Source organism: Cydia strobilella, chromosome Z (assembly GCF_947568885.1).
Source record: "Cydia strobilella chromosome Z, ilCydStro3.1, whole genome shotgun sequence".
In the NCBI taxonomy this organism is placed as follows: Eukaryota; Metazoa; Arthropoda; class Insecta; order Lepidoptera; family Tortricidae; genus Cydia; species Cydia strobilella.
In genome coordinates, this window is record NC_086068.1 from 51,645,969 (window position 1) to 51,670,308 (window position 24,340).

General features: G+C 35.7%; 1 protein-coding gene and 1 long non-coding RNA gene across 2 annotated transcripts in view; both read right to left on the bottom strand.

Annotated features, from left to right (window-relative positions):
• Positions 1-2,197: 2,197 nt before the first annotated feature.
• Positions 2,198-3,261, bottom strand: LOC134754685 (uncharacterized). The gene is made up of 3 exons (XR_010128962.1): positions 3,141-3,261; positions 2,829-2,933; positions 2,198-2,282 (listed from the first exon to the last, which is right to left on the bottom strand). It is a non-coding gene; the product is annotated as an uncharacterized LOC134754685 (long non-coding RNA).
• A 12,616-nt stretch (positions 3,262-15,877) lies between these two features.
• Positions 15,878-24,340, bottom strand: part of LOC134753983 (nose resistant to fluoxetine protein 6-like) — a 47,066-nt gene continuing 38,603 nt past the window's right edge. Inside the window, exons 9-12 of the mRNA XM_063690027.1 lie at positions 24,149-24,318; positions 23,388-23,564; positions 17,892-18,088; positions 15,878-16,327 (exon numbers count right to left, since the gene is read on the bottom strand). Coding sequence (XP_063546097.1) covers positions 16,196-16,327; positions 17,892-18,088; positions 23,388-23,564; positions 24,149-24,318 — 676 coding nt within the window. The 3' untranslated portion in view covers positions 15,878-16,195. The remainder of the gene's footprint in view (positions 16,328-17,891; positions 18,089-23,387; positions 23,565-24,148; positions 24,319-24,340) is intronic.

Consider the following 24,340-nt stretch of genomic DNA (forward strand, 5'->3'; position numbering starts at 1 on the left):
ACTATAGGGTGGGCCCATGATAAATGCATTTTAATCAATAATCATATATCATTACGAAAAGAGTTATTATCACTGGCCCACCCTATATAAGGAATTAGACATTTGCAAATTTAATTTGCTCAAAATTTTTAAGTTACTTGCCGTAACCTAAGAGTAATAGGAAAAAATCTCAACAATAAAAAAGATCCGACTACTTATTTATTTATTTATTTAGGCTTTATTGCTCAATACATGAAGGTATAAAAGGCGTACTTAATGCCTTAAGGCATTCTCTACCAGTCAACCGATGGGTTAAACCAGAAAGATTAAGTAGGTGCAGTGACTTTTAAAGTAAATGAATTTGTAACCAAGACTAAATGAATACTTCATGGGTTTTCAAGTATTTCAAATTGTCCTGGAGGGCGTTCAAGGTCACAAGCTTGGATTTGGCAAGGGCACTTTGTCACTATTAACATATAAAAAGATCAGCCCATAATTAAATACAAGGTGAAATGTAACATTTCAATGGGATAGATAAAAAAGGAATATTTGCAGTTAGTATATAGCCATGCTATTAGAAGTATTAGAACATGTTAAATTATTTCAGAAAATATTTTAATTTGTTTTTATTTCAAGTAGAAACACTACTATATAAATTACTAGCGACCTGCGCCGGCTTTGCACGGGTGCAAGGCTGATGTATTGATTGGCAGTAAGAAGTGCATAATATACGTGGAAAAATTCGACCTATACCGCTGTGGCCCGGTGGCCGAATGGTACAAGCACCTGCCGCGATAGCAGAGGACGCTGGTTCGATTCCAGCCTGGGGTACTTGAGGCCTTGGTCACTTTTTCTTAGTATATGACATTTATTTCAGTTTAGTACTCGCAAAGATAGATATAACTCTGTAATAGATGGATACAGTCTAAGGAAAAAACGTGCCTAGAAAATCACGAAAATTTGATTCTCGATCAGATAGCGCCACTACCTTTGGCCTACTCTCGTATAGAGGGCGTTGACGGTCGTTTGTTATTTAACAATTTTTACGCATATCAGTGAAAGAACATGGGCCAAATCATAAAAATAATTAATGCAAATAAAATAAATCATTTATCCATATTTTAATACATTTTATCGTATTTTTATAAATCTTTATTTTTAGTTTTAAAGTGTGTCGATGGATGGCAGTAAATTTACTGTGGTTACAAAATTTACTACGACAGTACCGCTCTATCCTATTATATCCTCTTTGGTACTCGTATATAGCCATGTCGGTGAATGAGGAAAACTGCAATATTAAGTATGTACTTCAAAAATAGCTACTCGTACTTTCGTATTCGTAAAATACTGAAAATGATACTCATAGAAGTTACTATTAGTTGCATCACTAATTATAAGTAATAAATCAACTGTGACACAATCGCGCCTAACAATTGGAATACCTATTATACGTGCTGATAACGTTATTAGGACTTGCTAAATGTTCCTAAGCCCGGGGCTTGCCGTAAACTTTTATGATTTTATCTAACTAACTTCATTTCATTCAAGGCTTGTTCTGGGGATGGTCGCATTTTTCATAGATCAGACAAAAGGTTGCCTAATTTAGGGCCACTTGCACCAACGACAGTCACGACAGTTGACGGACTGATCAATGTCAGTAACGTCACACAGCATATGAAACTTCCAATACAATCAAATTTAGCGAACGTTTTAACGGTAACAGACGGTTTGGTGCAACCGACCTTTAGGAGTACACAAAGTTTTTAATACAAATGGGGCCGTGACTGTGAGGGAAAAATCTAAAATTGTATTTTAAATTCACCAGCCCAGCTTTGGAGATAACAAATAAATAGTAGGTACATTGTTGTTGTTGTTGTTATATTGATGCAAGATATGCATACGAGTCCGGAGATGTCTTTCATGACACAAAGGCTAACAACGGGTACAAAATGTCACTTGAGCACGTACATCAACGAATTTTTATACATTTGCGAGAAAATCATAAGACAAAAATTGGTCACATAAGTAAATAGGTACGAACTTACGGTTACGAAACTTACGAATTTTCCCATGAACTTAAATTTGAGTTCACACATACATTAAACAAAAGTATAGCTCATCTTATACAAATATATTAACAATTTAAATTTAAGATGAATTAATTAGTTACAATTAAGTTTTGAATGAAAGTAATGGGCTCTTGGTTTATTTATTTTTACCCGACTGCCAAAGGAGGAGGGTAATGTTTTTCGAGTGTAAGTAAGTATGTATGTATGTATGTATGTCTGTTTCTTTGTGGCCTCCTGTAGCCTAAACGGCTCGATGGATTTTGATGTATGAGGTATCGTTAGATTCGTCTTGATCACGGGAGTGCCAAAGGATACATTTTATCCCGAAAGTCCTACGGGATACAGAGATAATATTTTCTTTACTTTCACTGAAAGAATTTGATGTATGAGATATCATTAGATTCGTCTTGATCACGGGAGTATCATAGGATACATTTTACCCCGAAATTCCCTCAGGAACATGTTAATTCTTCGTAAACGCAAGCCACCCACGCGTCAGCATCAGCAAGCAATGAGCAAATAACTTGTTCTGCAACTCCCGCGCACCTCTCGCGTAGCCCCCGCTCTCGTTTGGCCCCACGACAAATTTCTTTCAGCTGAAACTTTCAGCAATAATGACTTCAGTGCCAATAGTCCAGATTGGCGGGAATGAAGTAATTATCACTGATAGTTGGTTGTATGGGGACCACTCGGGATCCTAGGTCAAATGCCCCCTCTTTTTTGTTAGGATAGTCAGGTATAAACTGCAAGGAACCACCTTGAATCTGGTAGTCGTAGAACTTTCAAATGGTACTTACATAATAATCTACAACATTTTCGTTAAATAAAAACAACTAAAAAGTTATAAATAAAAAAATAATTATTATAAAAAAACAAAAAACTCGACTGCACACTAAAAAGAGGAAAACAAGCCCCATAAGAAATATTGTTTAATCAAATGCTAAGACCAAGCTATGGAATACCGTTTAAACAATATAAAATGCACTATGCAATGTGTTCGTAATCGATAGTTAAATAAATAAAACTTATTCTGAATACTAACTAAATATAATTTATAAATGTTGATGGTAAGTATCGCAGGCGGGGACCAACTTGACCGCCACCAACGAAAATACCTACCTAAGTAACATTCTGCTAAATAGTGAACTTAACAACCAACAACCAAAATGACTATAAGTAACCCTCTGTTGATCCCCGCCTGCGATACTTACCATCAACATTTATAAATTATATTTAGTTAGTATTCAGATTAAGTTTTTAATTATTTAACTATCGATTACGAACACATTTCACAGTGCACTTTATATTGTTTAAACGATATTCCATAGCTTGGTTTTAGCATTTGATTAAACAATATTTCTTGTTGGGAAATTTTTAGGTTTACCACAGCCAACGTGGCAATCCCAATCGGGGCAATGTATAACGTTTTATGACTTTAGAATATTTGACAATAAAATATTTATTTATTGTTTCTGTAATAAATCTAGTTTCAGTTATTCTTAGACTGGATTAGATTCCCGAGTGGAAAGTTTTTATTTTATTATTATATGTAGAACGCAGTTTATCTTATTCGTAAAATTTAATAAACTTCTTTTCTATTTTCTGATTAATCAGCCTGTATTGTGATTAGAGTAGGAGACACCGTTTAATCGGCAACAAATAATCTAAACCAGGTTATACCCGGCGTTACCGAGTTGAGTAGATTGTGTTAGCACGCGGGACCCTCCTACGCTCCAATATACTTAACTTAAAACGATATCGTACGTGACTCTATCCTGGCTCCGCTTCTGTTATTAGAGCGATTTCACTGTAGTCACTCGGCTAGTATTTTATATTAGTTTGCTACATATGGACTGGAAAAAAACGGAACGTGCGTCTGTCTGTCTGTCCGTCTGTCTGTCTGTCCGTCCGTCCGTCTGTCACAGCCTATTTTTTCCGAAACTACTGGACCAATTAAGTTGAAATTTAGTACACATATGTAAGTTTGTGACCCAAAGATGGACATATAATGTAAACAAATTAATTTTACCAACGGGGGCCACTTTTGGGGGGTAAATGAGAAAATTAAAAAATAAAGTTTGTCAAACTATATCGCGTTACATATCAAATGAAAGAGCTCATTGTGAGAATCTCAAAAATATTTTTTTATAATTTTATGATAAATAGTTTAGAAGTTATTCAAGGAAATAGGCAAAAAATTGCCATTTGAAAAAAATACACAAAATAGATCTTTACCTATAGATCACCGGAAAACCTATTAGAAATGTGCAGTCAATCGTGAGTCGGACTTACTTACTTAGTTTTTGATCCGATCCCTACGGGTTTTTTAGACATTTCACATAAAAAATACATTGTTCAAATTGTGTAATGTACGGAACCCTTGGAACGCAAGTCCGACTCGCACTTGGCCGGTTTTTTTCCTCTCTTCGCGGTGCTACCACTATGCCAGAAGTTATCGTGTGTGTGACATGATTTTCATCTAACATGGTAATTTTATTGTCGGCTAAATTTCTAAATAATAGTAATAATAAACACATGGTGATTTGAAATTTGACGTATTCCTTAAGAGGGGTTATTCTACAGCTAAGTTGCAATGATTTATGTTCAGTCAACTAGTGGTCAAAACTCATTGGTTTTTAAGTTATTTGAGTTTATCTACATAACCCTCTAATTATTATTAAATAATAAATATATTCAAGGTAAATGTCCCTGTGAATTTCACTATTACGAGGTAATTAAGACATTTACTCAAAAAACTATTTAACTATGAAACATACAGACTACTGTTATATGCAGATTTATAAACCTCTCTCTGTGGTCGCTCCCTCATGGCTGACGATCGTGGTCATCGGTGGACGTGGATGCTCCACACCTGGTTCTTGTGATCTGCCTCCATCGATGCCTGTCCATCGCGTCTCTGCCCACCGAGCAAAAGCTGGTTGAGGAGGGGGCCCCTTTTACTTGATCGCTCCATCTAGTTGGAGACCGTCCCCGGCCTCGTTTGCCCTCCGTGTTTCCAACAAACCAAACCTTCCTTCCTCCTGTCTTTATAAACCAGTCCTTCCTTAATATCAGCGGAACAAGTGAAACAACACATTGTAAAGTAATAACGATTATTAATTATTTCGGTTTATCTCGAGATCCGAAATTGTATCAGTGGAAAATTGGCGAAATTTCGAATGTCCCATTACTTATATAACTATGAGAAAAAAAAGTCAAATGTCCCAGTGTTTGACAAGGAGTTGCATCAAGTTTACATGATCGTTTAGTTCTCTGCATATATTTACCTACTTAGTGATGATAAACTTTAAAAAACACAATTAAATTTAATCAGTACCAAACCAACAATTTTAAGATTTACCTACTTGTGTGTAGAATATGAGCTTAATCATTAGATTCTAAATAGGCACGTAAATAAGTACTTCTTCCCTATCGATACTTCGTCTAACGCCTTGAATACGTCATTTTGATAATATCTATAGAAGATCTTGGAGGCATGTTTTCTTTGAAAAATACCTGTAACCAATGTATGACACTAGTTGTGACCCAATTAATGACACAACAATACGTAAGTGTCATTCACTCGACTCCATAGTAAAACAGTGTATGACACTCATGTCAGACACTACTCGTATAATCGGCTTCTGTAATCTTAATGTATACAGATCTGCTGCCGTTCCAACGAGCCTCCTGCAAAAACTCCACGATCAGTCAGGCATTACACCCTGGACTGCCTTGCGAGTCCGGTGAGCGGGCCGAAGTTTTAGGTAGCAAGCGGATCATTTGATGTGATTCGTCTTTTTAGCCGTGTCCATATCTAACACAAGATCACTAGCGCGCTTGACAGAAGAGTCAGGCGGTGGCGCCCTATCTCTTGGGAACCTCTTTCTGCGACTATGCATTTTTGAATGACAGAAGTTTGCTTTTACGAAAGCGGCCGTTAATATAAGCCTACGCCAATGTTCAACGATGATGGACTGAAGGTAGGGCTTTATACCTATACACCCACACTGGAATCATGTCGTTCTCTTTAAACAAATATTTAATTATATGTCGATAAGCATAAATGAAAGAGGTTTGCAAGAATTGCAAGTAATGGGAAAAGTACCTATATAGTATTGACACTGTTATTTTATAATTACGATCATTCTAAAATTGCATGGATGGATAGAAGATGGATGTCGATAGAAGAGTCAATATTTAATCAACCACTAGCAGTAATGCATTTTTGCTCTTCTCAAACCGGGGTTTGAAAATAGATGGATCTCAATGCGAGCGAATATCCCAATAGATAACGATAGGACACAAAAAAACTTTAGACATAATATAATGGTTAAAGCTATCATTGTGCTGTGATATTGCTTTGTCTAGCCACACGGCTCCGTGATTGTCTTCTGCGCTGTTTGCGCGAAAGGCAGAACGTAACAACACATTCCTTTCCGCTCCCTGACATTTATTTGAACCTATAGGTAGTATAGGTAAATTGCTGCATTTTATTATTACTCCGATCCCAATTGTAAATAGTTTTGATTAATTGTTATAGGACAACACTGGTAAATCATTTATAATCTTAATAAATAATAAGAAAAAAAGTGAAAACCTTCAAGATCTTATTGTTTGCCGCTGTATTTTTTTTATATAGGAAAACAAAGTTTATTGTTTATTGATTTTAAACGGATGACAGCTTAACGTAAAATAATGTGAAAATGAACGAAGTGGAAAAGTTTAAAGGAAGATATTTCCGTCTGGTAAGTTCACTTTGGCTCGCTTCGAAGCGAGGTTATCCTTCAACAATATTTTTTCTTGTTTTATTTAATTTGTTTTGAAAATATGATTTATGCTATACACAATATAGCATATCTAAAGTTACGTAATAAGAAACTGAACAAGTGCTAGTCGGACTCACCCCCCGAGGGTTCCGTACTTTTTAGTATTTGTTGTTATAGCGGCAACAGAAATACATCATCTGTGAAAATTTCAATTCTATCACGGTTCATGATATACAGCCTGGTGACAAACAGACAGACAGACGGACATACAGACAGAGAAGTCTTAGTAATAGGGTCCCGTTTTTTACGCTTTGGATACGGAGCCCTAAAAATTTATTTGATGAATATTCACACGGAAGTCAGATTATTTAATATTGATATTAAATAATAAAGACTAAAATATATGTTTTTTTCAACAAGGACTTTTTTATTTAAGCTCGACTGCAAATATTAAAACAAACTACATACTTATATACATAACTCCAGTTATATTTCAAGATTTAAAGTAAAACTTGGTATCGTTGAACTGAGTACGCATTAAGTACAATAAAAAGCCCTGCCACTACCCCGCAAAATACCCGTAAATGACAGTCGGAACTTCGTTCAATTGTTTGCCCCGTTCTCGCGCAATAAATTTCAAGTTCAAACAATTTTCCCAATGTGTTGCGGTTGTTACGCGTGGTGGGGCAGTATAGTTTTACTATTCACGTGACCCCACGTACGAGTACGTGGCCCTACTACAGCAAGCAGTCCTGCGCTGAACGATTATTTATTTTCACGTAGCTCTGAAGGGTTCTCTCTTTACAATCTCGCTAATGATTCTCCTATCCTACAATCTTAAGCCGAAATTGTTAGGTGATGAACATAATTTTCACATAGATATTATACAGTTTAGTATATACATATTGTCGTTTGTTTATAGTTCGATAGAGATAATAAAATTAAGGTTCTATCGGTTGATTTTATAAAAAAAAACATAATTTTAATGGCAAAAAAATAATCTATACTTCTTTTGTTCTCTAAATACTACCTATATCACACAATTGATACATTGCATGTGACATGGATTTTTTTAGGAAGTGACGGTGGTCTCTGCGCGTATTCCTTTGTAAAGTAGGTTGACCACTTCGCTTTAGAAGTTTAATTGGACGAAAAATGCGATGTTCGCAACTTCGCACAAAACTGACGATTTCGCGGCAGCTCAATCCCGTAAATAGGTATTTGTATTTTCGATGTACTTACCAAAGTTCTATGGCGAGTGAGCAGTATGTATTTTATCATTGTGCAAATCATTGATTGCATGTTGGCAGTTCGAAACGTGAGAGCTTTATTTACAAATGCATTGTTTCTGTTTGTTGTATTTGTATTATTATGTTAATTGAATATTTTAGGTACTGGGAAAAATTTGGTGAGTAATTAAGTTACTACCTACCTATAAAACTTAAAAGATATTATTTTGAACTCATATATTTATCTGATAAAGGCAAAAAACACAAAGCGAGTTTAGTTATGAGATAATTAGAACTGCGATGCCTTGTTATTAATAACATCCTTTTGTGAATACCGTTTTTCGTATAAAATCAAGAAAACGTCCATTGTGATGCTCGGGAGCGAGTATCATATAAATTAGTTACGATCACCTAAGGATGTATTTGAGCACATTATGAAACTTTTTTAATCTTATTAATGGACGCATTTTTAAAATAGTAAAAATAGACGCACTGCACAAATACGAATGTGTACTCTGTCTTCCGGAAATCCTTTTCCAGATCGCGATTTTTGCATTCGCAATTTTTACCATTTTATTTTTTCTCAATAGCGGCCTTTCCCGAAAGCATTTCTAACCATTCGCATATTTTCCCATTAATTTTATTTTCCAGTATCTTATTTTCCTGTTACGTTTTCTAACCATTCGCATATTTTCCCATTTTTTTCTCTTCCAATAGCTTGTTTTCCTGTTACGTTTTCGAACCATTCGCATAATTTAGATATTGTATTCTTATTATAATTATACGAGACACTAATTAAAAAATAACTTCTTTTTGTAAATCAGTATCGTACAATAAAATAAGTCGGTTCTTACCGCACTGTTTTGTTCGCAGTTCACCGAACACACTCGTCCTCGCTTCGCTCGTCGCCTATCTATTTTCTGTCTTCCGTGATTGTAAACAAATGAAATATATCAAAATGGGAAATTATACAAATGGTTAGAAAACCTAACAGGAAAATAAGCTATTGGAATATAAAAAAAGGGAAAATATGCGAATGGTTAGAAAACGTAACAGGAAAATAAGCTACTAACACACAAGTAGTAGAAATGTTAGAAAAACATCCTGATAAAGCAAAGAATACACTTAAGAAAGCACTGATTAACACTAACTAATGTAAGTTAAAACTAATATAAAATAACATGTAAGCACTAACTAACTAAAACAAATAACACATATAATTAAGGCTAAGCTTAGTTAAAATAATCTCAAAACATAGAGATTGTAACTGAGTAAAGACGAATGTTTACCTCTTATGTAATAAACAGTTTAAATTTAATTTTTTTTACTGAAAAATAAAATTAATGGGAAAATATGCGAATGGTTATAAAACGTAACAGGAAAATAAGCTACTGGAAAATAAAATTAATGGGAAAATATGCGGATGGTTAGAAATGCTTTCGGGAAAGGAAGCTATTAAGAAAAAATAAAATTGTAAAAATTGCGAATGGCAAAAATCGCGATCTGGAAAAAACGATTTCCGGATAAGAGAGTACACACTCATACTTAAGTCAAAGAAGAATTTATATGCGCTTTCGTCCTTTAAGATGTGCCTATATATGTTTGTTGCTGACTGTATTATATGGACCTTAAACTTATGTAATACTTATTGTTCTGAATACCGCACACAAATCATGTTAGAGTCAATAAATGTCTTATTTCGATTGGAATTATGTTAACTATAAGGCATATTTAAATAATGAACACATTTCCTTGGTAACTATCTAAAACTTAAGTCTTAACAGATATTTTAGTACTTCCTCACTTATCTTATGATACATATAAACTCTGTTTCTGCGAGAAAGCACTAAAACTTCCAGCTATTATTAAGATGACTGTACTTTATTTACCACTTGAAAGTCCGGCGAGCATTGAATAAGAGCATTAAGGGTCCCCGGCAAGCTCGGTTCTCCACAAACGTAGTAAGTACGCTCTCATTTTAAAACGAGTAGCTAGTTTTCTCTGAAACTTTGTACTTACAATAGGATAAGGTATAATATCTATGTCTGTAATTAGTTTATGTAGCTTCAGATACCATAATTAATAATAAAGCTAATTTAAGGTTTTCATACAAAACTTGTTTTTGCTCTATTTCGTTTGTTTTATAAACTGGAGCTATATAAACTAATTACAGACCTAGATATAAGTACCTCATATCATTGTATGTGCAAAGTTCAATTACAATCCAACACGTAGTTTTAAAATGAGAACGAAACTCCGTTTGTATGGAAAGCTGAAATTCGGCCGAGCTTGCCGGAACTCTTAAGGCCAAAATTAAGTTTTTTTGAAACTCAAATACGTTGTGAAATCATTGCAACAATGTAATCCCTTAGATCTATTCTATTTGTTCGTATATTTAGTAATGCCTTTGTTTCATGGTCGGTTAGGGTAGGACGGGGACGTTTAAAACACTTTCGTTTAACCGCCTGTAACTATTTTATTTTTACAGTTTAAGGGTATATATGTGCCTGTATTGTTAAAGGTTATTTATTTCGTTTTTAAATAAAAATTACGTTATGATAGGGAATTAAAGAGAATGTGGAAGAGTGGTTCAATTGACCCCACAGGTGTGTTAATTGAGACATTATGTGGGGACGTTTGAAACACCTTAATATATTCGGCAAAATGAAAGATGATTTAAAAATTTGAAAGATAATGATTTTCTAATCTTTTTTAAATAACTATTACGGTATTCAATGAGATCAACTAAAGTTCGCAAAGAACTTACAAACATTTCATAATTTATCTGCGTCTGAAGATTTTGATCAAAGAAAGGAATGCAAAAAAAACTGTATGTCATCTAGACTTCTTTGTTGTGATTACCTTATACATATAGCTTAATCAAACGTGTTTTAGTGCAACAACAGGATATGACGATAGGGAATTTTAGTATAAATACATAATTTTGTTTCATACAAAAGTCAAAAGCTCCAATTATAACAATGTTTCAATCATGACCATAATAAAATCACTGTCACTCCCTTTTTCACAAAGCATGTATTATTTAAAAAAAAAGAGGTCTAAATATCAATAATCAACTATTTGCAAAAATTGGCAAAAAACGCGTGGACGTTTGAAACGTTTCAATCGTCCCCAAGTACGTTGTTTCAACCATCCCCACTTCACATGTTTTACTTCGAGGACCAACATTCTTTACAAACAACACTCCATCGCTGTTTAATGGCAGTTAAAATAATAATTAATAGTTAATTAATAATTAAGTTTCTTTTTTATTATTATTAAAATATTCCATAATTTCCATCTAAAACGCCAAAAGAATTCAAGTAGTCAAAATACATAAGTAAAAAAAATTAAACGAATAAGAACCTATGCGAGCACAGGGGCCCGTTTCTCAAAAGCTTATTGTAACTTGTAATACAAGCGGATGTCATTTTTTGACAGCTTTTGTTAGAAAGGGACTTCCGCTTGTATTACAAGTTACAAGCTTTTTAGAAACGGGCCCCAGGTCGTTCACTTTATACCATGAAATTTTTGAACGGCTCCTCAAGACTACTGCGATGCTCTAGAGCGCTATTGATCCAGGATTTAAGAATGACTGACCGCATAGCCTGAGTATTGCGACACATGCATAGGTATTGTAATTTTACTTGTTTCAATCATAACGTGTTCCAATTGTCCCCGTCCTACCCTACAGGTTACGTTTCGATTCAGGCCACATACTGTATGTGAATATACCGTCGGTAGCCATCGACCTTAATTTTACATAATAATGTTATTTTTTCTAAAAATGGAATAACTTTATGTGTAAGTACATCTTCTATAGTAAAATGTTGTTTTAATGTTGTGAAAATGTAACAAATGCCGTTGATTCTAAAACACATTGCTGGGTCAGGGTCAATTGCAACAAGAATTACGTGGTTAAAGACCTGTAATTAAACTGAAATTAATTTATTCCATTGGGTTACTGCAATTAAGCCGTTTTTATTTAAGGTACGTGCATGAAAGTGTGTAAACTTATATGTGTATGAATGAAGTACAATAAATACAATACAATACAATTTACATAGGGTAATGACCCCTAAAGATGAACACCCTTAGAAGATGAACCCCCAGATGATGACTTAATAATCGAAATAATTAAATCCTGACATACTTTACACCCTTAGTAGTATTATTTACCAAAAACTGGAAACCCGAAGCTTACATTTCAGTTCTAAGTAAGCGGTCATGCGCGGACGCCGCGTACATGCTTCGCGCCAAAAACACCGTTTTACTACATTTTACTACATGAGTGACTTGCAAAAAAATTGTAGGTAACACAATGGAATAATCACAAAAATATATGTGATTTCTTTTGTGTTACGTCACACAAAGTTACACAAAGGAACGCTGCAAAAACTTTTTCACCGCGTGTAAAATAAAAGTGGCGTCGTATTAAGGAATCCGCAAATACCATGCCGATAGCCAAGAAATTTATCTATAGAACAATGTGAAAACAGTAGTAGAAAACGGTTAGCTTATCAGTTTCATAGAGTAACTTATACTAGAGCGGTACTGTCATAGTAAATTTTGTAACCCCAGTAAATTCACTGCCATCTGTCGACACACTTTAAAACTAAAAATGAAGATTTATAAAAATATTTAAATATAGATAAATGTTTTTTTTTATTTGCATTAATTATTTTTATGATTTTGACCCATGTTCTTTTACTGATATGCGTTAAAATTGTTAAATAACAAACGAAACCGTCAACGCCATCAAAACTAGTAGCGCCCTCTGAACGAGAATCAAATTTTCTTGATTTTCGAGGCACGTTTTTTCCTTAGACTGTATCCATCTATTACGGAGTTATATCTATCTTTGTCAGTTTTAACTGCTATCCAAATTTTCATTTATTTTGCCACAAAATACTAATTATTAATAAAACACACCTTTTCTCGCCATTGCTCCAGCGTAGAATGAAAGTTTTTAAGAAGTAATAATAAACGCATGCGTTCATATTCTTCCTTCAAACGCGTAACACATGTGGGTAACACAAAGGAACGAAATCTGTCCCCGATTTTCAACACAAGATTATGTTATTTAAAATACTTGCGACCCGCCCCGGCTTCACACGGGTGCAATGCTGATGTATTATACATATAAACCTTCCTCTTGAATCACTCTATTTATTTAAAAAACTGCATCAAAATCCGTTGCGTAGTTTTAAAGATCTAAGCATACATGGACAGACATCCAACCAGACAGCAGGAAGCGACTTTGTTTTATACTATGTAGTGATACTTAAAGCAAGGTTTTACTGTAAAAGTGTAAAATTCCTGTTAGCATTTGAGTTACACTATACACGTGTAAGTGTTTTAAATGATTGTATGTGCAATATTTTGTTTTTACAGATATTTTAATGTTGAGGACCGTTCTGATTCTGAAAAGTATACTTTTTTTGAAATTCACTCACATTGCTTTATTTAGGCAATTTAAATCGTTAGTTTCTATGAAAATCTAAGTATCTTTCGAATACTTTTTATTTTTTACATATTTATACTGGACGCTATTAATTATACTGGTTCAAATATAGGACCAAATTGTTCATAGTTAGGGCACATTGTTCATCTTCTGCGCAAACTGGCCTATTCCGACATTTTTATAAAAATACTAAATAATAACTATATAGAGGGTTCGGAGTATGTTAATCGTTCATTTATTGGTGACACTGCCCTAGTTAGTTTTCGTAACACAATGGAATCAATTAGCTTAAGACTAATTACAGGTCCTTAACTATGCTTTACTTACTACGTATTATTTTTATTGCAATTCACCCATCAATAAATCAATCAAACATCTATTGATAAAATAACGTTTAACTAACTTAGCGGTTTCACTCATGTATTTTTATTCGCTCGTGTTTTTGGAAACATGTCGCGCGAGTGACTAAAAATACGTGAGTGAAACCGCTAAGTTAGTTAAGTTAATGTGTCTCACGATAGTTTAATTAGATAATAACGTTTTTCACATGTTACTTTCAGTACACTAACTACATCTTAATACAATAAATTTGGAGCTTTAATTATAGGTACTTAAAATTATACATCTGTTGTTTATAAGCTGTACACTAAAAATAATAATGTTTAGGGAATAATATTTTATTGCTAAATTTAAAGCCTTAATGACATTGGGCCAAATATGTATGTACTGTACTGTCAAGTAGAATACAATGTTTAAAAACCTGGCATTTCAACGAAGGACGTCTGTACAGTGAACTAAGTCAAGGAACTATCATATATACACGGTGTTACTTGAGCCACTGAAAACCTGAGACACCCCAACTGTTTTTATTTTATTTTAAACATCTTGAGTATTTATTCTTTATTCCGATAAATATTTAAAAAAATATTCGTTGTTTAGTTTTCTTAACAATTCTAATCGACTGGTAATTCTACACAAGATACTTCGTCGTTTTAGTCACATCAAACAATTGCTAGTTACCATCGTAAACACTGTTAACTGACCATTTGCATACCTTACTGCAACGAGATAAGGTTTACCAATGGCCAGTTAAGGGTGTTGCTCATTGACAAATAACGTGTCAAATGCTAGTTATTGATATTGTTGCATTACAAACTTGTAAACTGAGCATGTAAAATAATCAAAAGAAATAAAAATATTACCCCCATTAAAATATAACGCAATCGATTCTCCTATCGATTCTGTTTTTAGGTTTTCAGTGGGTCATGAAACACCGTGTATATAAGGTGCTAACAAATTAGCTACATCTTTACAGCTGATAGTACTCGGCTCCTGAAGTATATGTAAGTAAGTACGAAACATTATAGGTTTTATGATGTTATTTGGAGAAAATTGGAAAACAAATTTGCTACTTAAAAACACTCTGTTAATGAGATAATTAAATGAGAACTCATTGAACAGATTTTAAAACCTCTTTACCTAACGCTTAACTGCCTATTTCACGTTGATAAATCAAATGACACGTTGACAATGACATTTCAGACAAACAAACAGTTAAATACATGATGATTATTTTTTAGATATAATTATTATTTATTTATTTTATTCGGTAAATGAAAACAAAATAATTATATGAGAAATTATCTTAATTTCTATTTAAAGTTAATTGTTTTAGTGTAAAGTACCATCTCATCTGTAGCTACTTTGTTAGCACCTTATATGTATAGTTAACTATACTATAGTTTCAGTAAATAATGAATATGAATGAATGAGGTAGGTACTATTGTAAGGAGATACGTCAAGCTTAGGAAACGGTAGGGGAAAGTGGGGTAGTGGGAATATCCAACGCCCGTAAATGATATGAAAACGTCACAAAAAGATATTTTTTTAGAAATATTTGGTTTTAAAACTCAGGCAAAAAGTGACAGACTCACGGGGTAAGTAAAACGGTCCTTATTTCCTTCCCTCATAAATTTACAACAACACTAGAAAATTTTACATAACCACTGGCATTTTCAAGCCATCTAATGTTTATACACCTGCCGGGTTAGCACGTGATTGGCGCGAGAGTATCTAGCCGCGCGCGACATAGACTACCCGTCCCCCTTTAATTCATGTGCTCGGCCTACTGAGAGCACGGTTGGAAATATCTACTCTGTAGTTACTCGTATAAATAATATCACAGTTACCAATACCCCACTCTCTTTTAGCTTTTTCTTACATTAATTTTAAACAGGTTATAAAGCCAACAATAAATTGAAAAGTAAATGTCTTTTCTTGGAATATTCTATATGTATATTTGGTACATTTTACGTATTTGGTTAAAATTCTACTTTCAAGATTGAATAAATACTTTGAGGTGTAGATACGCCTACGTTGGTTGGTCTAAAGAGGCCGAATTCCCAATTTGCACACTGCGACTAGCAAAGCCTTGCTCTCCACGTGCCCTGCATATCAATTTAGTCCAGGTTCGGCTGCAGTCCACTGTACAATGCAACGCCGCCGCATACTTTATTATTATGTAAGGTGACCACGTCATGGATTAAAAATGTATGTATAAATAAACCTACGCTGCTACCACAAATAGCTCAGTACATAGTTACGTTCCAATATGGACAAGCAAAACGCTTAACTTATTCTAGCTATTTACCGCGTCTAAATATTATTACAACTAGATGAAGCGTATTAATGGCTTTTGCTTTTGCGGTGTCCACCGCTGACGATCTTGAGCAGCCGCACGACGGGCGCTTCGAACGCCAGCGAGATCACGAACGACGTGACAAACGCCATCACCGCGTACCCCGAGTAAGAAATTATCTGAAATAATAAAATATCTCGTTACAGACACAAGCATACAAGTTTCCCTTCTGACGGATCGCTGCCGCGACGTGCGCGGGATAAATGTGGAGCGCCAACTGGCACCGAGTGAGCTCCTTATTATTTAGCCTCCACGAAGGACGTATTGAATGCCCGTCGGATATTGTCAAACTGAATGAATGAATACGGACGCATCTCCATAATCTCCATTCTGAATCCGCTCTTATACTCTGCGGTTCTTATTTAACCCTAAAAATGAACTCCGGTGGATATTCAATTTAACGAACTAAGTTGTTGGACAAACGATGTGCTTCGGCTGTATAAGTGCTCTGCGGAAGCGGAGCCGACTTCGATTGATTTAATGCCCCCGCGATGCCTGATTCTCAATACTCGTTGAAACTGGAAAACGTGAGTGGCCAAAAATAAATTATATCCTTGGGCACACCTATTCAGCTTCTGAAAATATTCCCTACATAAAAACATAATTATTCCAGCGTGTTATTGAAAACCGTTCTCAGCCTTTGGGACTGAGAGAAAATCCTATCACCGGGATGCGAAGCGAGCGAGCTCGTGTGTGCCATTAAAGTGAATGTAGTCCGATAGTTTTAATGCAAAGCTACGATATGACGCGGTGTTGATAAATTATGAAACCCAAGGGCATAACAACAAGACTTTGGTGTTAAAAGTTTTTCCCGGCGATTGTAATGTTGCAGTTTCACGTTCACGGGTCGCCGCCGCCGCCGCGTCCTACGGGAATCAAAACTGATCTCTTATTTGCATGTTTTCGTTTTCGAGCAATTTTCGAGTTGGTTTTCACTGTGATCGCACAGATACTACGGATAGTAAAATAAATAAATGGTAAAAGGCTTGTCCTATATTAAACATCTAACTCGGGCTAACAACTTTTGAGTTATTGAAAGAAAGTTTTGGTGTGAATTGTGTTCCTACGTATACCTTCCCTAACTATATTAATTAATTAATTAAAACTTTATTGCACTATTAGAATAGTACAAATGGCGGACTTAACGCCTTAAGGCATTCTTTACCAGTTAACCATTGGGATAAACAAAAACCTAGGTATATATTGTGTGGTAAGTAAATATATACGTATACACCAGCATAAATTATGTCATGTTATTCGTCGGTTATTGCTACAGCGTGTGTCTAAACCGTAAAATTATTTAATATATGTATTTTACATATTTGTGATCTACTCACAGAGCCCTTTCATTTGGTACCCCGCATGGTATGTTTAAAAGAAAGAAGAAAAAACCTTGTACTGTCGACTTTATGACGTCACAGTTCCTATCCCCACCATTTTCGCGCTTGTCATCTCATATATTTGTGTTCAGGCCAGGGCAGGAACATGCAGGGACATAAGCGGAAAGTAACCTAAAACCTGATTTACCAACCTACTACGAGTAGTATGTACCCACATTATTTTTGTTCGCCTACATTTTAAGCGGCAATTAATTATGTAAAAATTATAAATAATAGTAAAGTGCTAGGTGAATACAATAACAAAGTATTGTTTAACGCTGTACTAATTGTTACAAATACTGACCACCATAGAGTTCTGCAAATGGAAGGGTCCATCCAGAAGAAAGCAGGTGTACATCATGATGGTGGGGTGTACGAGGTAGGCGCAGTAGGTGAGCCTGCTCAACGGCAGCAGTCCCCGGTACGACAGCACCGAGTTGACCAAACCGCCATACCCGCAGCAGCACGCGATGCTCACCCAGGCTAGCGCCACGCCCCACGCTGCGTAAAAACATACAAATATTTATAACTTCTTATCTTACCAGATTTTATTAAATACCAAAAACCTTATCATTAGTTGGATAAATCCACTGTAAGCTGCGTCAAGTAAACTGTTTAAAGTACAATTCCGCGGTGAACCGCAGACGGCTGCTGCTAGCAGCTTCCTTTATAAAACCGTGCGGTACTCGCCGTTTGCAACCCAGAATGGAATTCATTTAAATCTTTGTTACATGTAAGCCACTGGAAAAATCCACTTAGTTAAGTACAATACACATTCGAGCTTAACATTTTTTTTTTGTTTTTTGCGACCAGGCATGGAAAGAAGAAACAAAATTCCATGCACTGCTAAAAAAAGGGTCACATTTTCTATTTTCATCTCTCTCACGGAACGGAAAAAGAAGGCTATTTTACGCAATAATAAGACTGTTTCCACTTAAAGTTGGGAAAGACTCGTGTTTTATGAGTCTAAATTGGACGAACTCGAATATTCTTCTTAGAAAACTTAACTCAACTCACATGTCAAGACGTTTTTCAAGTCTTACTTAGCGCGGCTCAAAAGGGCTCGAGACTAAATAACGAAATGAAATGAAATAATTTATTAATAACATAGTAACAAGTCAGATACCATTGTTGGTATTATACATAATTTATACATACATTTATTGATTTAACATATTTATACATTAGTTCACGTAAGCCAAAGCATACAATAAATTCGCAACACTTACCTACTTGTGATTCATATGATAAGTAGGTTAAAGAACTTCATAGCTATAAAATAGGTGAGTCGTGAGCCACATTTTTAATTTATTCTTAAAGGCCGCGGTGGTAGCTACTTTTCTAATAGTGACGGGCAAGCGATTGTACACGCAAGGTTCCAAAATATGGGTCAATTTCGCTGATTTGGCAAGTCGGTGTGTTTCAACACCAGTTTATTTTCATGTTTGTTACTGCGGAGGCTGTACTTGTCATTAACACATTTACATTTGAACCTGGCAATATTTTCTCGCGTGAACACCGTTATCTGTTGTATAAACAGACATGGGATGGGAAGGATGTCCGATGTCCGCGACGGGGGGGGGGGGGGGGGGGCTGCTTTGCCGGCCATAGCGTGGACAGCTCTTTTTCGCATGGCGAACACGCATTTCCAGTCAGCTGCGCGGCCCCACAGTTTCAAGCCGTATGTTAGGAGCGAGTGCACTGTGGCAAAGTAGCACTCTCACACCCCAGGTCTTCCATAAACCACCGCAGCGCGAAACACGCGCGCCCTAGCTTGCCGCACAGCTCGTCGATATGCGCTTCCCATGTTAGAGCTTTGTCCAGCGGAAACCCGAGGAGACGTGTGCAGGTCACCTGCACCACCCGCACACACTCTCAGGGGTGAGCTGGCGTGGCCGTTCAGTTTGATCGTCATGGAGGACGTTTTTTCCTTATTAAACGCCAAACCGTTTGTTCGGAACCACTTGTGCAGCTGATTCCTTACGTCATTTAGTGCTCTCTCCAACTCCCATCCAGAAGTCGTGATTACTACCGCCGTTACTTCGTCGGCATACATAAAAATTTGAGTGCCTTTTATGGTTCTCGGCAAGTCGTTTAGCAGAATACTGAACAATGTGTTAGAGAGGCACGAATGTGTAACAAAGACTCATTTGTCAATTTCTGCAATCAAAATTGTGGCTTTTGAAATAAGTACTTTTTTATTTAAAGACAACGTCTTTAAAATGTATTACAAATATTTTGAGTTCTCTAAATTGACTACAGCTTAGTAAATTCATTTTAATTCAATCATTTATCAACAAAATCGTCATAAAAGTAAAGAAGATTCAACTAAATGACTGGAGTCCAAAAGTCCAATTAAAAAAATAAGTCGCCAGATTGTAAAGACTCAAGTCTTTACCAACACTATTCTTAGTTAGTGCATTGTGCGCTTTGAGCTTTGGAACCTATTGTCGGTCGGCAAAATGGTATGCGTGCCTACTGCGACCCATAGGAGTTTTCATAAAACGAATTTTTATCGGTTTTTGCAGCTTAATAATTTATGTATATCACCATGATACAAAAAATGGAAACAATATAAAAATTACAAAACTATGTTACAAACAATACGAAACTATGTTTTAAATCACGAGTATTTTTAGGATTCCGTACCTCAAACGTCAAACCTCGTACGTCTGTCTGTCTGTCCATCTGTCACAACCTATTTGCTCTGAAACTACTGGACCAATTAAGTTGAATTTTGGTACACATATGTAAGTCTGTGACCCAAAGACGGACAGACAAATGCATTTAAAACATAGAGGGAACTTTTGGAGGGTAAATGAGAAAATTAGAAAAAACAAAGTTTTACAAACTAAGTCATGTTACATATCAAGTAAGAGAGCTCATTGTAAGAATCTCAAATATACAGGGTGTCCTTAGCCATTGGACAAAGCCGAAATGTACATATGCATTAGGTTATTTAGAATCAGTATACCAAGTATCATAACAACCGGTGTAGCGGTTACGAAGAAATTAACAAATTACGATTTTTTACTTTGGAGCAGCCTGTATGTGTTAATAGCTCCTGAGGTAATAAATAGTATGAAACCTTCTTTGACCTTATTGATTCTCTTTTTTATTTATGACATTAGTAAGATTCTGACTTTTGACAAATGTCATCATTGCCGCACATTTTCGAACAAGTTGTCAAAAACACTGCCAATGATAAACAGTATGTTTCTTTTTGTTGACGATCATTGTAATTAATTTTTGTTTGAAAATTTATTTTTTTATCTTTTGTTCTAAATAAAAAAAAAATTTACGTTACAGCATTCCTGAGAAGTAACCCTACGTGGGATTTTAGGGTATGTCCAATGGCTAAGGTCAACCTGTATATTTTGATAATTTTATAATAAACAGTTTAGAAGTTAGGTATTCAAGAAAATAGGCAAAAAATTACCCCCCCCTAACTACTACTAGGTCTAAAATTTTGAAAAAAATACACAAAATAGTTCTTTACCTAAATATGACAAGAAAACCTATTAGAAATCAACAGTCAAGCGTGAGTCGGACTTAAGAACAAAAATGTTGTTAGGCTGTTTCAGGGACACAGCCGCAGTTGTTTACGTGAAACGTGGTAAGGACGACTATTGCGAAGGCCGAAGGCAAAGATTCGCTTAGGGACGAAGGGTCGAAACGTCCCGAAGAGGCGTGGCGTAGAGAGGTTAGTCCTTGAGCACTAACTGTGTTTGTCTGTTTGAACATAGAACAATAGGACAAATTACCATGTGCATACTTCCTAAAAATTCCACAAGTATATTAAAAGGGAAGAGTATTAGGCGTGCCTCTCCCGAAGCGTTCGGGAGAGGCACGCCTACATGTGGGGCCGAGGGCCGAGCTGCGGGAGATTAGTTCGTAAACACAGAATAATGGTCAAGTCCAAGTATCTTAATTGTGAAGGTCTAAGGGCGATCAAAGAAGGCCGAAGGCCCAAAGCGTCCTAGAGAGGCTCCAGTGTTCAAGCGTTAGTTGGACTTAAGAAAAAAAAAACTGCGGCTAGGCTTTATTCGGCACACGGCCGCAATGATATTTTTCTGCGGCTAGGCTTTATTCGGCACACAGCCGCAATGATATTTTTTCTGTACTATTGATTGAGTAGGTACTTGTACTCTTGTTGAGCAGCTCTGTTTACTATTTATTGTTCTGTATTTGATTTTGCTATCCCAGCTACTTTAAATCAGTTTAATACATTAATTTTCGCACACACCCTAAAACAAGAGCAATCTTAAAATATCTGTAAAAATCACATATTTTTAATTTTTTACAGCTTACATTCAATACAGCGGTACATTCAATTCCAAGTGATGGCTACTTTCCTAAACATCGATATAAAATCTATGCACAGGTATACCTAGCTATTATAGTTGTAAAGATGTAAGCTACCGCGCCATAACCTTTCTACATCAGGTTTTTGATCCGACCCCTTCGGGTTTTTACCCGACTGCCAAAGGAGGAGGGTAATGTTTTTCGAGAGTATGTAAGTATGTATGTATGTATGTCTGTTTCTTTGTGGCCTCCTGTACTCTAAACGGCTTGATGGATTTTGATGTATGAGGTATCGTTAGATTCGTCTTGATCACGGGAGTGTCATAGGATACATTTTATCCCGAAAGTCCTTCGGGATACAGAGATAATATTTACTTTACTTTCACTTTGAAAAAATTTGATGTATGAGGTATCATTAGATTCGCCTTGATCACGGGAGTATCATAAGATACATTTTACCCCGAAATTCCTACAGGAACATGTTACGTCAGGTACATCGTCGATCGTCTACGTCAGGTATAAACTGCAAGGAACCACCTTGAATCTGGTCGTCGTCGTAGAACTTTCAAATGGTACTTACATAATAATCTACGAAATTTTCGTTAAATAAAAACAGCTAAAAAGTTATTAATAAAAAAAAATATTATAAAAAACCAAAAAACCCGACTGCACACTAAAAAGAGGAAACAAGCCCCACAAGAATATTGTTTAATCAAATGCTAAGACCAAGCTATGGAATACCGTTTAAACAATATAAAATGCACTATGAAATGTGTTCGTAATCGATAGTTAAATAAATAAAAAACTTATTCTAAATACTAACTAAATATAATTTATAAATGTTGATGGTAAGTATCGTAGGCGGGGACCAACTTGACCGCCACCAACGAAAATACCTAAGTAACATTCTGCTAAATAGTGAACTTAACAACCAACAACCAAAATGACTATAAGTAACCCTCTGTTGGTCCCCGCCTGCGATACTTACCATTAACATTTATAAATTATATTTAGTTAGTATTTAGAATAAGTTTTTATTTATTTAACTATCGATTACGAACACATTTCATAGTGCATTTTATATTGTTTAAACGGTATTCCATAGCTTGGTCTTAGCATTTGATTAAACAATATTCTTGTGGGGCTTGTTTCCTCTTTTTAGTGTGCAGTCGGGTTTTTTGGTTTTTCAAGACGTTTCACTTACGTTTCATTTCCAAAAAAATAACATTAAAAATTGCGTGATACCCTTGGAACGCGAGTCCGACACGCACTTTTTTTCCTCCTCCGGTTTTTTAAAGTAAGGGATAGGTATTTTAAACGGTAAGTACTTTTATAAAGCGGTGATATTCGGGGTCACAATAGCGGCATCAGTTTAGTAACGTAAATTTAAAAAAGCGGAATAACCTCAGTACAACAAACTTATTTTTAACAGCTTAATTATTTATATTATGCAGAAATGATTAAAAAAAACCTTTATATAGTGTATGCACGTTACCGGTATGTCCCACGCTGACGTAGAAAGCGGTCGGCCAGATCTCAAAGTAGCCATCCACCATCCCGAAGATGAGGCTGCCGATGATGGTGAGCGACACCGGCCAACCCACGGCCACTAGCCAGTATGGCATCTTCACCTGGCACTTCGTCTTGTGCAAGTACCAGCCCACAATCATACCTTCAAGTTATTGGTTTGGTTAGTTTTGATTCATGTAACCCATCCCACAAGCCCATTTTACATACATGTATAATAGTAAATAATAAAATAGTAGTATTAGTAGTAAGCACTTTATTGTACACAATATATTTATACTCCGTGTCTTTATTGAAATTTAGACATTGTGTTATAATCTACTTTAGGGCTGATTATTTAAAGACTGTAAAAATGCCACACTAATAAAAAAAAGTTTAGAAATAAGTATACTCAAAGCGTCATCAAGTGTATTCCAAATGTCCGAAAAGTCCTAACGGAAATGATACAGTAACTTGGTATCTATTACGGTACGTATTTTGTGAAGTGAAAGATTGGCAGCCGTGTGAAGTTATCGATATAGTTCATCCGGCCCATCGGTTTTTGTGGAACGCGTTTAGGGCGGGCTCACTGACCTACGAAGGGGATATTTGAAATGTACTTACAATCTAACAATATATATAAACGTTTCCTTTTTTTGGGAAAGGTCGATGGATATTACAGCAAATAAGGACAACGCCGCCCTACTTGGGAGTTCGGTGAGGAGTTTTTATAAGAGTTTATAGCCTTACCGACTAAATAGGGACCGATTCTGGACCAGGGTTTGTCGTACAGCCCGTCGAACATTTCAAACGGCTCCTGTATTCGAGCCTTGTACATGCTCGACACGGAGATGTAGATGGTGGTGGCCCAGGAGCTCACCATAATAACGCCCAGCAAGCCCACAGCAAACTTTGGATGCCTGATGGATTCAAACAAGCATT